Source organism: Diceros bicornis, chromosome X (assembly GCF_020826845.1).
Source record: "Diceros bicornis minor isolate mBicDic1 chromosome X, mDicBic1.mat.cur, whole genome shotgun sequence".
NCBI lineage: Eukaryota > Metazoa > Chordata > Mammalia > Perissodactyla > Rhinocerotidae > Diceros > Diceros bicornis.
Genome location: NC_080781.1, coordinates 109,977,644 through 109,993,267, shown reverse-complemented (window position 1 = coordinate 109,993,267; position 15,624 = coordinate 109,977,644). Strand labels below are relative to the sequence as shown.

The window sequence follows — 15,624 nt, the reverse complement described above, 5'->3', positions numbered from 1 at the left end:
CCATAGTAGGTACTCGTACTGCCACTGGGAATTGGCAGCAGTCAGTGGTTAAGAGACAGGGCTCTGGGGTTACACTGCTAGGTTCTTTCACTTTCTATCTATATGAACTTGGGCAAGTCACTTAGCTTGCGTAAGCACCTATTTCCTCATCTGTAAAATGAGGCTTAAATGAGAAACTATGCAAAGCATTTAGCACAGTGCCTGGCACTTAGTAAGCACCACTATTAGTCGTTGTTGTTATAGAGATGAGATTGGGAGTATCAGAGTATAATGATGCTTGTTCAAGCCACTAGCTTAGATGAGGCCACCTAGGGAGGGTGTGGAGGGTGAGAAGAAAGCTAAAGAAGGAGCCTGGGGAATAGCGATATGTAGGGGGCTGGCAGTGTCAGATGAACCAGATGAGTCAGATAAGAAAGAGAGGTGGGAAAGGCCTCCAGGAGACGGTGGGGTCATAGAAGCCAAGGTTCCAGAAGAAAGGGTGATCAATCTCATCAAATGCTGTAACAAAGGTCAGATAAAGAGCGAAAGTCTACTGGATTTGGCAACTGGGGGTCACAGGTGACCTGTGTGTGTGTAGCCCTGGCAAAGGTTACAAAGACCACAGAAGACACAGTTGCTACCCTGGCGGTGCTCATGAGCATATGCATGCACACTGAGACTCCTTCCCACAGTCAGATGGGGAGTGTGTGGGATTGTCTTCCTATGGGTTTGTGCTGAGCCACCTCCACTCTCTGTCCTACTCCCCTCCCTGGGATGTGACAGGCCAAAGTTAGGAGTGAGGTGCATGGCTATGGAATAGAATGCAGCTAACTGACTCTATATGGATTGAATCCATATGACTCTGACTTTGACTGTAAAACAGACTTAATTAGTTACAAACAAAGGTATACAATACATTCATATATGTCAAAGAATGCAGCCTTTTCTTGGACAAGGTGAAAAGTTCCATCTTACCTAAAACAGTAAGGGAAACCCCTCGATAAAGGGCCAGGAACCCTTCCTGTTGATAAACAGTAGAAAAAGCGTGGAGGATCCCCCTGTAAGATGGTTCCAGCATATTCTGCACAATCAATCGGGTTTTGATGAGGTCTGTAGGATATGTCACAATGGTGGAAACCATGCCTGCGAGACTCCCAGCCATGATGGAACTCCACTGGGAAATATGACCCAGGTCATCTGTGAACAGCACAACAAACCTGGGAGAAAATAGGGGGAAAAGCCCAAGGGAATCAGCCATGGATTGTGCTAGAGTGCTCTATACTACTTGCAACACTTTCCAGGATTTGCAAAAGCTTTACAAAGTGAAAATAACTATACTCATCTATAAGGATTAATGAATAACACATTCATTTCTACTATATTTATACAATTCTAGTTAGCTATAAGGAAGAGATGCCCAACGCTCTTATTTTCATCTACCCTAAGTCCTTCCCCCTTCATTTTAAGCATTTTCCCCTTTTATCTGCATAACTGTCAACTCTGGCTTGCCTGTGGCGTATAAATGAACAGAACTATGTGTAAATACTGAACTGAAATGTGCTCCTTTGGTTCTGTTGAAACTTAAAAGAAATGAAATTGCTTGAAATGATGACTTTGAGCATCCCCAGTAATCGAGTTTTAAATATATACTGGCTTAATGATTATAAGAGAAGATGCACCGTCCCACTAGTTGTCAGGAAATAAAATAAAAACAATAACAAGATACCATTTCTCACCCAGCAGATTGGCAAAGATTAAAAAGTCTGATAATGTCAGGTGATGGTGAGGACATGGGGGGAACTCTCACCACTGCTGGTAGAAGTGTAAATTGGTATGGCCACTTGGCAGTATCTAGTAAAATTAAAGAATGCCTACTTTGCCCCAGCAATTCCATCTTGGACAGGGACATTGTACATGTGAAGACACATACAGCATTGTTTATAAGTGTGAAAAAGTCGAACAACCTAAATGTCCATTGGTAGGGGAATGGATAAATTGTAGTGCAGTCATACAATGGTTACTATAGCTAAAATGAATGAGCTTAGAACTATGTATTAACATGGATAAATCATAAAAGCATAAAGTTGGGTGAAAAAAGTGAGTTGCAGAGTGACCTATAGTGTATAATAACCATCTATTTAAATTAAGAAACACATCTACAAAACCATACCCCATATTATTCATGGATAGATACAGATAGGTATTAAAAAGTGTAAAATAGACCTTCAGGAAGGTGGAGAGGGGATGGGACTGGGAATGAGACTGAAGAGGACTTCAGCTTTACCTGTAATATTTTATTTCTTGTATTAAAAAAAGATACTTGAGGGGCCGGCCCAGTGGTGCAAGCAGTTAAGTGCTGCGCTCCGCTTCGGCAGCCCGGGGTTCACAGGTTCTGATCCCAGGCGTGCACCAGTGCACTACTTGTTAAGCCATGCTGTGGTGGCGCCCCATATAAAAAGTAGAGGAAGATGGGTACGGATGTTAGCCCAGGGCCACTCTTCCTCAAGAAAAAAGGGGAGGATTGGCATAGGATGTTAGCTCAGGGCTAGTCCTCCTCACAAAAAAAAACAAAAAAGATACTCGAGGGGCCGGCCCAGTGGTGTAGCGGTTAAGTGTGCGCACTCCCCTTTGGAAGCCTGGAGTTCGCAGGTTTGGATCCTGGGCGGTCACCGATGCACCGCTTGTCAAGCCATGCTGTGGCGGCGTCCCAAATAAAGTAGAGAAAGATGGGCATGGGTGTTAGCCCAGGGCCAATCTTCCTCAGCAAAAGGAGGAGGATTGGCATCAGATGTTAGCTCAGGGTTAATCTTTCTCACACACACACACACACACACACAAAAGATACTTGAAGTATCTTTTATACTACTATCTTTCATGCTGTCAATTCTGGATGATGGGTATATGAGTGTTTGCTAGACTATTCTTTGTGTTTCTCTGCAGTTTTATAATTTAGTCAAAAATGGCTTTGGGTGGACTTTTCCAAATGGAAAATAGAAGGCCACTCTGTTACCACTCCTCTTTTTGGAAGCAGTGCATCCCATCATGAGGGCCTCTCTCGGCAGAAATCATTACGAGGGGACTTTTACACTGTACCCATTCCCTGGCCAGGAAGCAAAGGAATTTTATTTCTTCTTGCTGATAAGGGAAAAATCAAAAAGGGCTTGGAAACAAGGAAAAATAATAATATTTTCTGCCAGAGAGTGGGGTAGGGAGAGAGGGAGAGGGATAGCAAGGGTTTGAATAAAAGGAAAGTGAACAGAGCTAGGTTAAAATAAAAGTATAGCATCTTTTTAAAAATGAGAGCATCTCCAGTTCTTCGGCTTCACAAACCACCAGTGAAGAGGTGTGTCTTCTGCTCCTTCAGTTTGGCAGCAGGCCAGGGGCCTCTGCGTGATAAATAAGACGAGTAGGTGTTCAGACGAAAGCATTTAAGGGGTTCTAGGACAGCTCCTTTGCTCCCGAGTAAACTCTCATTGATTTAAAACATCTTCCAGCTGTAGGAAAGTCTTGACTTTAGTTTTTCAACCTCCCTTAACTGCACCAACTGAAACAGTCATTTGAGTTAACCAGCTACCTTTTAAAGATGCAGGTAACTAAAGCCGGCATTCACCAACGGGCCATTTGCCTCAGTTTCACTGCCTGCACACTTCCTTGTTCCTCCCTCCTCTCTCCCTTGGCTAGTCAAGTTGGAGGGGAACCTTAGGAGGGGCAGGGGAGACAGAGGAGGTGGAAATGCTTGCCTGGAGGGTTGGTCTACAGCAAGCTGGAACAACCTAGAAGGTGGAGTTTGAAGTGCCAAAAGAAACACCATTCATTCTCATTGCTTCACTCATTCCCCATCCCACTTGGCCACTTCCAGGGCATTAATTAATTTATTACCTATTCACTGAACATCTACAATGTGCCAGACACTGTGCTAGCACTCAGCTTAGATCATGAGAGTTCCACAGTCCTGCCAAAGAAATGACTGGAAGGGCAACAGGAGAGGAAGTAGGCCGTTGGTTCACTGAATGAATGACTCGATGAACTAGGAAGAGGAACTCTGTCTTATATCAGATTGTTTTATAAAATAGGGTCTTACTATCAAATATACAAAATTAAAAAGAACCAAAAGAAGTCTTTTCTTCTCAGACTCTTACCATCTGATACAGAGGTAAGGACCACCAATCCTTCCCCTTAGAATCACAGTCAAGGCAGGCAACGCTGATAGGCCATGAATGATGTCATTCTGGTCCCCACATCTAAAGTTCTTGTCTGATTGGCTGGGGCAGCAGTATTCCCATTTCTGCTCTTCCTCCCACCCCCACATGCACAAAAGCTTTCTCCAGCCACACCGGATAAAATGGTGAACAGCAGTAACCCCTTCCTTTCAGCCACACGGATATTACACACACTCTGGATATACGTAATTAGAACTGCCAACACTTCAACCGAACATGTCAGCAGCCAAACACAAGCTCATGAAGTGGTTACACAATAAGGAAATGGTGTTGGTTATGAACACTCTCAGAGCTGCAGGGACCCAAACCAATGTTTATACAGCTAGACAAGCAGTCGTGGAGTAAAGGTGGGTGAGGGTCTACTATTTGATGCATTTGAAAGCCATCCATGGTGTTACGGATTGTTTGTTTTTACAAGACCCTAGCTCCTAATAACTCTACTGAGCGGACTCTTTTGACTGTAAATCCAAGTACACAGGCATTTCAGCTATGCAATGGTGGGCAGAGCCCTGGACTAAGGAGCCAGAAGACCTGCTTTCAACCTCTAGCTCTGCCATTAATTGTGTTTGTGGACAAGTCATGTAACCACTCCATTCCCTGAACATTCTGGATGTGTATGCTTTGTTCAAACCCATGATCGTAGGCTGGACCATTACCTCCAGCCAACTGTTTTGCAAATTCATGGTCAGGAAAGAGTAGAGATGAATCAGTATAATGATGGACCAAAGGTATCATCTTTATGTAGAAAGGATGGCACCACGATTAATCAACCACTTTGCTTTCTATGCCTAGCCATTGACTGAAATACTTCCTATTAGTTTCCAGAAAGAAAATAATCTTGCAGGAAAAAATTATTAACAAACCCAGCCTGTGTAACTATCTGTTCTTCCTCTTCCACACAGCCTCTCTTCTCCACTCCCACTGTTGCCAGCCTATTTCAGGTGCCCTCAGCTGCCGCATGGACTAGTGCAACAGGTTCCTAACTGGTCCTGCCACCCCCGTCTTCCTCCTCTCTAGTCGGCGTACCCTGCCACCACCAATAATTCCTGTCAAATTGCTTTAATCACAGCACTTCCCCAAATCTCCCACAGCTACCCTTACATACTAAGTCAAGTTCAAACTCCTTAACCTGGCCCTCCAAGATCTCATTCAAACCTGCTTTTCTGGCTATATTTCCCATACTGCTGTAGACATACCTTATGTTGCAGTCAAGCTGCATGCCTTCCCACCTCTGTGCCTTTGCTCATGACATTAACCTGCAATATCTTTCTCCCCATCTTTGCCCAACAAACTCCTACTCATTCTCCCAAGACCAAATTCCATGGCTTTCCTCCTCTGTGAAGTCTTCACACCTTTTCCTCCTCATCCCTCATCAGAAGTGTGAATTTCTATAGCACTTTATCCATGGCAATCACACGCTATGGACACACTAGTCTTATTCTTCTATTACTCTGTAAGCTCTTGGGGCACACGGACCATGCCCCTTTCATCCTTGCATCGTCCCCAGCATCATGCATACAGTGGGTACTTAATGAAGCCTCACTAAATTAATGTCAAATGAATGCAGAGAGAAAGGCAGTGTGACGTCATAGAGTATGGGATTTGGAGTCAGAAGGCCAGGGGGTGGAGCTCAGCTCTGTCACTGATGAGTGGTGTGGGCAGTGTGAGCCCAATTCTGCATCTGTAAAATGGGCATAATACTTCCTGCACTGTGGACCTTACAGGCCAGGAGGCAGGAGTTGTAAAAATCCAATCATGTACACACACACACACACAAAATGATAACTATGTAGAGGGGATGGATATGGTAATTAGCTTGATTGCAGTGATCATTTCAAAACATCAGGTTGTACACCTTAAATATATACAATTTTTATATGTCAATGATATCTCAATAAAGCTGTCAAAAAAATCCAGTGATGTATATATACAAGGTGGTTAGCAAGCCACAATACTTAAACTAGCCTTTGAAGTTCTGCCTCCCTCCCCTTGGTACACAATCCAGAGGAAGATTTCCACACCACTTGGTGAAGAATAGAGTGAAGCGAGGAGAAATTGAGTCATTAAAATGCAGAGGAGAACTGTTTACAGACTGCAGGCCTGATGCTGCTGAGGGCAAGGCGAGGCTGGGGAGGGAAGAGAGCCTTGACAGAAATGCCCCAGATCTCACTACCTGCCCTCTCCAGAGGAAGAGAAGGTAACTCTATGCCAGGTATAGGTGAACTGCGGCCTGGTCTAGAGGACTCAGTAATAAGGATGATTATATCTGGCCTGTCAGCCACCAGGTGAGCCTTCCAGCTCTGGCCTCCCAGAGCCAAAGGCAAAATCCTTTGTTAGCCTCCAAGGCTGAACTAGATAGGTGGTCAAGACGGGGCTGTTTGACTAGTTCAGAGCTAAGGCCATTCTTCAGCGTTGGCACTGTGCCCACCGAATGAGGAACACAGGGACCATCCTCTCGAATATAGAAACACCTCTTCCTGAAATTCCATCACTACCATTTCATTCTTTTAGGCTTTGTTTTCAGTTAAAATGCAGATATTTCTGAGCTCTGAGAAAGCTTTAAGACTCATCCAGCATTTACATCTTTAGATCTTTTCCTGAGAAGCAAGTGTTGTTGTGGAAGAAAATGAAAAAAGCCCAAAGAATGAGGCCAGTGGGCAGCAAGGGTAGGGTGAGTCAATAGGCAGACGGGACGGTTTGCAGCTTGGGGGGGGGGGCTTGAAGCTGCAGCGTCTGTTGGACCCTAAAGGCAAGCTTCACTTAGATGGGGTGGGGTGGGGGGGAATCTGTGGCCTTTTTGTGGCAATGCATTGGGCCCTCAACCCCCTACCAAGCACTTTCTTCTGGGGGTTTCAGTCACATAGACACACTTGCATAATCACACCTTCAAAAGGCTCTCTCCTGAGCCAGGCAAATCAAAATTTTCCAAGTTGGTGGCCGGTGGGAATGGTTAGGAGCCATCTCTCTGGAGATATCTTCACTCCTTCCCCCCAAATCTCCTTCTGCCCCATTCCATCTCCTCGCTCGTCCAACCCCGAGGCCAACCCCTCTCTGGGCCAGGGCTGCGCCCCCCGTAACTGCACTTAGCAGGGCAGGAATCCCGAGACAAAGTGAAAAAACATGGAGACTGCGCTTTGGGGGCCGTGGATGTTGCCTTTGGGCCAAACTGCCCTGAGGGGCTCCCACGCGATCCGGAGGGGGGCTGGGGCCCACGGCAGGGCCCCGACCGCGGGCGCCAGGGCGGCGTCGGGCCGCGGGACCCCGCGGACCCCCCGCAGCCCCGCCGCGCCGGCCTCCCGGCTCCCGGGCCCCGCCCGCCCGCCCGCGGCGCCCGGCTCTTACTTGCGGTAGGCGGCGAGCTGCACGGCGCTGCAGGGGACGAGGCGCAGGCACGCCACCGCGTTCCCCTTCCACAGGGCGCGGGGCCCCTCGGCCCGCCACACCCGGAGCCCCGCGGCCCACGGCCCCCGGGCGCGGCCCCGCGCGGCGCCGACCTGGGCCAGCACGGTGGCGAGCTCCAGCGGCGCCGTGAGGCTGAGACTCAGCGCCCCCGCCAGCCCCGCGCACAGCAACCGCTGGCCGCCCGTCAGCCGGCCGTCCCGCCGCCAAGTCACCATCGCGGCCCGCCCGAGCCCGGGCCCGGAGACCGCGTGCCTCGGGCCTGGGGCTCCCGGGCGACCGGCGGAGGGGGCGGGCCAGGCCCCGCCCGGCGCAGGGCGGCCCCGCGGCCCGGACGGGAAGCCGGTCCCCGCCCTGGGCGGCCTCGGGGCCGGGGGTGGGGTTGAGGAGGCCGCCCCGGGCACTGAGGCCTGGCCGATCTCTTGTCTGCTCTGCAGTTGGCAAGTTTCTGTTTGAAGTTGAGAAAGAGTCCCTGCGTTGTCCCAAGGCCTAGCCAGCTAGACTTCTTGTTTCCCAAGCAGTCGGCGCTGCCTCTGCCTCTCTTCCTGTTTACCTCTTTTCTCCCTTTCCACCTGCCACCTCGCCCCCTTCCTCCGCTTGCCTCTCCTCTTCCCTCCAACCTGTTTTTTTTCCTGCTGTCGACGCAAATAATCCATAATTAATCTATAAATAAAAATTGGGGCGAGTTTATTGTGAGCTAGATCTGAGGACTAGCCCAGGGCCTTCCCTCCCCAAGGAAGGCAGGGCACCAAAGAAGTGGGGTGTACAAGAGTGGTTATATACCACCTTGGAGCAAAGAGCATACATCACATATGATGGGAATGTCACATTTACAATTGTCAGGAGATGCTTAGCTGGCACAGCAGGTCAGTGGTCACAAGGTGAGCGCAGCTGGTGGGTAACTAATCGTTAGTTCTCAGGAAGAGATGCTTATCCTTAAAGAAATGCCGTTATGGGGGGAAGTTACATCCCTATCTTTAAGGGCATCTTTCTTGTCTTTGGGACGCAGTAAATGTTTAAAGCAGATGTACAATGCATGCTCAATAGGCCACGTCAGGCCCTTTTGGAGAAACAAGATCAGGCTGACCGAATTAGTTTTAACCAAAATTGCTTCCTCATATACTCCAATATATCCTATTGCTTGTCATTTATTTATCACTGCCCCAAGGAAAAGCCTTGCCGATTTCCCAGTGCAAAGGGGAAAACCTTCTATGACATAAACAGCAGCTACCTATCAAACAATTGTAAGTACTGGGCTTTACAGACATTATCTCATTTAATCCTCAAAACAGCCCTTAGTAGGTATGTCCTCATTATTTGGAGAGGTTGTAGGTGTGGTGGTTAGAGCCTGGGCTCTGGAACCTGCTTTAGAATCTTGGCTCTGTAGCTTACCAAGCTGTGTGACCTTGGGGAAGTCATTCAACCTCTCTGTGCCTCAGTTGCTTAATGTATAGTTTCTTCCTCTGGGAGTTGTTGTAAGGATAAATGAACAATGATACAGGAAAGCACTATATATGTGTTAGCTATGATTAGATATTATTTTATAGAGGAGGAAACCAAGACAGAAATATTGACTTGCTCAAGGTCACTTAGCTACTACCAGGCAGTCAGGATTCAAATCTAGGTCAGTTTTATGCCAACATCCATTGACAGCTACACTACACATCCACTATGACTGCAGAGTATAACTCGAGTAGGGACATTTTCAGCTAAGGGGACAATAGAGGCAAAGAAGAGTGACTTGGCCAGAATCCAAGAAGGAATTTGATACGATAAAATATTTCAGATTTCTCCCTGTCTCTCTTTTTAAAAAGCCACATCAATAATAATAATGAAATGAAAGGGGCAGTCAGCAGTCTGTCACTATAAGACATCCCAGGTACACGGTTGCTTTCAGGCTTCTATAGTTCTTTTCTACATTTACTAACACACAGGATGATCAAGGAAGCTTTTCTAAATGGCACTGCAGGGTTTAGATTGAGAGGACTTGTTCTAGTTGCAGAAGCCTGGCTCTGCTCTCAACGATTGGGGAATGCTTATTTTTCCTGTTTTGTGAATCCTCCTCTCTTGCTGCCAGCTAATTTCACGGCTGTGGGAGGTTGGAGAAAGTAGGTTTGTGACTGTGAAGACCAGAGGACACTGAACTTTAAGAGGCCTTGAACTGGAACTTGGGGACTACAATAAGGAAACCTCCAGGTGCCAGTTCTGTCCTAAAGCACTCTTGTTGGACAGCAGCACTGGATCCTAAAGCCGCTTCAGGGAGCTCTGCCTGGGAACGGAACGGTTGAAGCAATAACCCCGTTGTGTGGAGATTGGCTCAACTGAGTTGTGCTGTTTTCCTTTTGTTTTAAGGCCACTTCTGTGAGAGCTTCAGCTGCACCCACCTTGGGAACCAGGTATACACTTTTCTTTAGTGCTGCCCTTCTTTTTGTCTTCAGCACGAATAAGATGTTCAAGTGAGCCAGAGGCGAGAAGAGCCATTTTAGTCTCCATAGCAGTGGGCCAGGAGAGATGGTGAGCTGACGGTCTATTTTAACCTAGAAAATAAAAATGTATATTTTTTCAATGCAGGTACATCAAAGAGTAAAATGAGTAACAGCAAAATATGTATTTGCTGCCTTCTGTCTTTTCATGATAATCTGCTAACATAACATATGTTAATATCTTACTCAGCCAGAGTCTCATGCATTTGCTAAGCGTTGGGAACGTGCTGTATATTCATCTTAAACATAAATCAATTCTTGAGAGTGTCCTGTGTTTAAATTGTGACTTGACAGCAGGTTAAGGATCTCCAACTTTGGAAAAGGCACATGATGTGAAACTGGGGTTCTATGTTAAAAATACCTGTATGATAACTAAAAAAATAAAAGGAAAGAGGCAATCAGTAAAAAAAAATCTTAGAAGTAGTGTTGTACCATAAGGAGAAAGGTGACTAGCTGATTCGAGCCAGTAGGCAGCCTCCTGTCACCCTAGTCGGGTCCGGGGAGATGCTAACAGTTTGTAATTCTCCAACTCTCATTTTTAGTTTGTCTTCTCACTAAGTGCAGTCTTCTCTCAGTCCATTACCTTAGTTGAACTTGCTGATGTTTCTCAGATTATAGTTTATCTTGCTATCTTTATATCAATGTTGGTTGATTCCTGCTCTCTTAATTTGTCTTTTATTCTTTAACCTTATGGAATTTTGTGAATTACAAAAGTACCATATACCCGTTGTACCAAGACAAAGAGTGCAGAAGTGTATTAAAGGAAATTAAGTCCCCCTGCTCGTGCTCTGAGGTCACCAACATTAAGAGCTTGGTGTGTGGGCGTGCATCCTTCCTTGCATTTTTTTTCATGCTCAAACAAATATTCATTTATATGAGTTTTTTCTTTTCTCTCTCTCCCTTGCTTTCTTCCTCCCTCCCTTCTTCCCTCTCTCCCTCCCTTCCTTCTTTCCTTCTTTCCTCCCTCCCTCCCTCCCTTCCTTCCTGCCTGCCAGACTTGCCTTTAAACAAAAATGAGATAATTCCTCTGGAAGAATATCCAAAAAACTGGTGGAAGGGGGTTGACTTTTGACTATGTGCTCTTTTGTACTGTTTGCTTTCCCCCTCTTTTCTCTTTACCATGGATGTGTATTATCAATTAAAAACAATCTCTCCTCCATCATCGATTTTCTCTGAAGCATCCCATTAGGGGCAGTATTTTCTGTGACATGGCCTTGCCATTGGGGAGGTGTTGGTTTTGAAATGATGAATAACTCTTGGTGAGGTTCTGAGTGAAACAAAATACAATCTGCCTTCTATTTACATGGTACTTACATTCCTGGGAAATTCCGTGTACATAAACACTGTGCAAAAAATGTTTTGTCTTTCTGAGTAAAGCAGAGTTAAGTTCTCGACTCTGATAATCATAAACAGCTTTTCCACCTACGCGGATGTCTGGTGGGATCTTGGAAAGCCGTGAAGGAAGTGGGGCAGTCTTGTGCATTGCAGATGTGTGGCATCCCTGGCTCTTGCCCATTAAATGCTAGTAGAGTCCCCCAATCATTGTGGCAACCCCCTCCTCCAGTTTCCAAAATGCCTCCTAGGAAGCAGTGCCATTCCTTTCGAGAACCACTGCTCTAGCTGCTCCTTCTGCTTGGAAAGTTCTTTCCTCAGATATTTGCAGAGCTGGTTCCTTCTTGTCGTTCAGAGCTCAACTGAAATGTTATCTCCTCTCAGAGGGCTGGCCTAACCACCCAATCTACAGAGCCCCCATTCCCTCTACCATATCGCCCCATTTCAATTCTCTGTATAGCATTTATCCCTATCTGCTATTTTTCTTTTCTTGGTTTATTATCTGTTTCCACCTACCAGAATGTAAGATCCCTGAGGAAAGGGATCTTGTCTCTGTTCATAGCTGTGTCTCCTGTTCCTGGAACACTGGCTGGTACATAGTGCTTAGTGATCATTAGTTAGATGAATGAAGGAAGGATAGAAGGAAGAAAGGAAAGAAAGAAGGGAGAAGAGATAGAAGGAAAGAAAGAAGGAAGGAAAGAAATCTCTTCTTCAGTTCTACAAGTTGAAAGAGATTAGCAGAACATAACGTCTTCATGAAAGTATTTATTTAGGTCATATATGATAATAGCAAAAGATTAGCCAAATTTGTAAGATTGGTGGATTCATCAATGCACAGTGAATAATATTAGCCTTGTTGGAAATTGGATATTTGCCATTATTTTGTTGTTTTTCAATAAACTTTATATTTTTAAATTATTTTATTTTTTATTGAGGTCATAGCGGCTTATAACATTGTGTAAATTTCAGGCGTACATCACTATATTTCATTTTCTGTATAGACTGCATCGTGTTCCCCACCAATAGTCTAGTTTCCATCTGTCACCATACATATGTGCCCCTTTACCCCTTTCACCCTCCCCCCACCCTGTTCCCCTCTGGTAACCACCAATCTGTTCTCCTTTGGATATTTGCCATTTTAAATTTCCAGCACATCTGTAATTCTAAGGTGAACTGTGATATTTGATATAGATACTTGCTTTCTTCCCAATCATCATTTAGCAGCCGTTTTGGCAAGTGTGTCAACAATGACTTCAGCAGCTCTAACCTTTGGAGTTAAATACGACACTATAAAGTGTGGCTTCCACAGCTTACGCATTTTTATCCCTTGGCACGCTGTACTTAACATTAGGCAATGCTTGAATGTCCTTCCATTCTGCTTCAAAATTTTTGATGATGTTTGAAGCAGGAAGGTTTCATATCAAAATGTATGAGGCTTTTCATTCATTCATTCATTCACTCTCTAATTTATTCATTTCACAAATATTTATTGAATACTTTATATCGGGAACTATGCTGGGAATACGTATGTCACATAATGGAATTTAATTTCCTCCTATTACCGGGTCACAGTAATCCAAATTTCAATGGTTTTTCATGGTAGTCACACGATACTTTTGGTTTCTTTGTTGCTGATAACACTTGGCTATAGTGAATAATGCTGCAATGAATGTAGGGGTGCATAAGCCTCTTTGGATTGTTGATTTCAGGTTCTTTGGATAAATACCCAGAGGTGGGATAGCTGGATCATAAGGTATTTCTATTTTTAATTTTTTGAGGAATCTCCATACTGTTTTCCCTAAAGGCTGCACCAGTTTGCATTCCCACCAGCAGTGAATGAGGGTTCCCGTTTCTCCATAACTTCTCTGACATTTATTATTTTTTGTCTTGGTGATTATATACATTCTAACGAGTGTAAGGTGATAACTTATTGTAGTTTTGATTTGCATTTCCCTGATGATTAGTGATGTGGAACATCTTTTCATGTACCTATTGGCCATCTGTATATCTTCCTTGGGAAAATGTCTCTTCATATCCTCTGCCCATTTTTTGATTGGGTTGTTTGTTTTTTTGTTGTTCAGTTGTGTGAGTTCTTTATATATTATGGAGATTAACCCCATTTTGGTTATATGATTTGCAAATATTTTCTCCCAGCTGGTGGGTTGTCTTTTCATTTTGATCCTGGTTTCCTTTGCCTTGCAGAAGCTCTTTAGTCTGCTGAAGTCCCACTTGTTTGTTTTTTCTTTTGTTTCCCTTGTCCGAGTAGACATGGAATTCAAAAAGATCCCTCTATGACCAATGTCAAAGAGTGTACTGCCTATATTTTCTTCCAGGAGTTTTATAGTTTCATGTCTTACCTTCAAGTCTTTGATCCATTTTGAGTTAATTTTTGTGTATGGCAAAAGATAATGGTCTACTTTCATTCTTTTGCATGTGGCTGTCCAGTTTTCCCAACACCATTTATTGAAGAGACTTTCCTTTCTCCGTTGTATGTTCTTAGCTCCTTTGTTGAAAATTAGCTGTCTGTAGATGTGTGGTTTTATTTCTGGGCTTTCAATTCTGTTCCATTGATCTGTGTGTCTGTTTTTGTACCAGTACCATGCTGTTTTGATTATTATAGCTTTGCAGTATATTTTGAAGCCAGAGATTGTGATGCCTCCAGCTTTGTTCTTTTTTCTCAGGATTGCTTTAGCTATTTGGGGTCTTTTGTTGCCCCATATGAATTTTAAGATTCTTTGTTCTATTTCCATGAAGAATGTCATTGGGATTCTGATTGGGATTGCATCGAATCTATAGATTGCTTTAGGTAGTATGGACATTTTAACTATGTTTATTCTTCCAATCTATGTGCATGGGATATCTTTCCATTTCCTTATGTCATCATCAATTTATTTCAATAATGTCTTATAGTTTTTATTGTATAGGTCTAAATTGGTCACATTTTAATCACTCTACCTCTACACTTTTTGCAATTTATGTACAGTAAAATTACCTTGTTTTGGTGTGGAGTTCTAGGAGTTTTAACACATATATAGATCTGTGTGACCACCATCACAATCAGGATACAGAACTGCTCCGTCAGCCCCCAGAATTCTCCCAGGCTGTCCCTTTACAGTTAAGGCCTCCCCTACCCCCAGCCCCGGGCAACTACCAATCTTTTCTCTGTCTCTATAGTTTTGCCCTTTGAGAATGTCATATCAGTGGGAACATATAGCATGTAACCTTTTGAGACTGGCTTCTTTCTCTTAGCATCATGTCTTTAAAATTCATCCATGTTGTTGTGTTCATCAATAGTTTCTTCTTTTTTATTGCTGAGTAGTTTTCCATTTTGTAGATGTACCACAATTTGGTTATCCATTCATCCATTGGTGGACATATGGACTGATTCCAGTTTTTGGCTATTATGAATAAAGCTGCTATGAACATTTGTATATTGGTGTTTATATGAAAGAAAATATGTCCCTTTCTTTATTCCATAAAAGGTAACAGTCTATAGATATATCTTTGGCACTTCGCTGTTTTCACTGTATACTATATCCTGGGAGTCACTCCAGCTCAGTTCATAGAGATTTTTCTCACTCTTCTTTACAGCCACATAGAATTCTATTGTATTAATGTACCATAGTTTATTCAATCACACTCCCACATATAGCCATTTAGATTGTTTCCAATATTTTGTAGTTATATATACAATATTTTGTAGTTGCAAGGAATGACCTTTGCATATGTATTTTTGTATTGTTGAGAGTTTATCTCCATCCACTGTTAAATTTTAAAATCCCATGACCCATGGTGAGTTCAACAGAAAACAAAACAGAAAAGAATTAAGCACAGGCCTAATTCCTAATAAAAGTTATACATGCTTTTACATACTTCCTGTACTAAAGGTTTGTCAACTTCTGGAAATCATGTGTTGATGTACCAGTGAAAAGAGTTCATTGATGTACATTGACCTTCGTGATACAAGGCCCCATACCGGTGCTCTGGGTTGTGAAGTGCTTCCCCAAATGGCAGTGATCATTGGCAATGGGTAGATTGAGGAAAGAAGAGGCCAAAGTGCTGGGTGGTTGGCCATGTGAGTGTTGAAATCACTGAGAATCATGGGAGAAGTTGGGACGAAGAGGACAGAAAGTAAGTCAAGAGCTAAAGCCCTTATGAAGGAGGGCGGTGACCAGGGAGGTGACGGAAGACTACCACCAGGATGGGGAGAG

At 44.2% G+C, this 15,624-nt stretch overlaps 2 protein-coding genes across 2 annotated transcripts in view; one reads left to right on the top strand and one right to left on the bottom strand.

The window, feature by feature from the left end:
* SLC25A43 (solute carrier family 25 member 43) overlaps positions 1–7,855 on the bottom strand; it is a 37,812-nt gene extending 29,957 nt beyond the window's left edge. Inside the window, exons 1-2 of the mRNA XM_058536590.1 lie at positions 7,542–7,855; positions 955–1,196 (exon numbers count right to left, since the gene is read on the bottom strand). Of these exons, the coding sequence (XP_058392573.1) occupies positions 955–1,196; positions 7,542–7,816 (517 nt within the window). The 5' untranslated portion in view covers positions 7,817–7,855. The remainder of the gene's footprint in view (positions 1–954; positions 1,197–7,541) is intronic.
* The window catches only part of LOC131401366 (A-kinase anchor protein 17B-like), a 143,127-nt gene that overhangs the window by 13,476 nt on the left and 114,027 nt on the right, over positions 1–15,624 (top strand). The window lies entirely within an intron of this gene.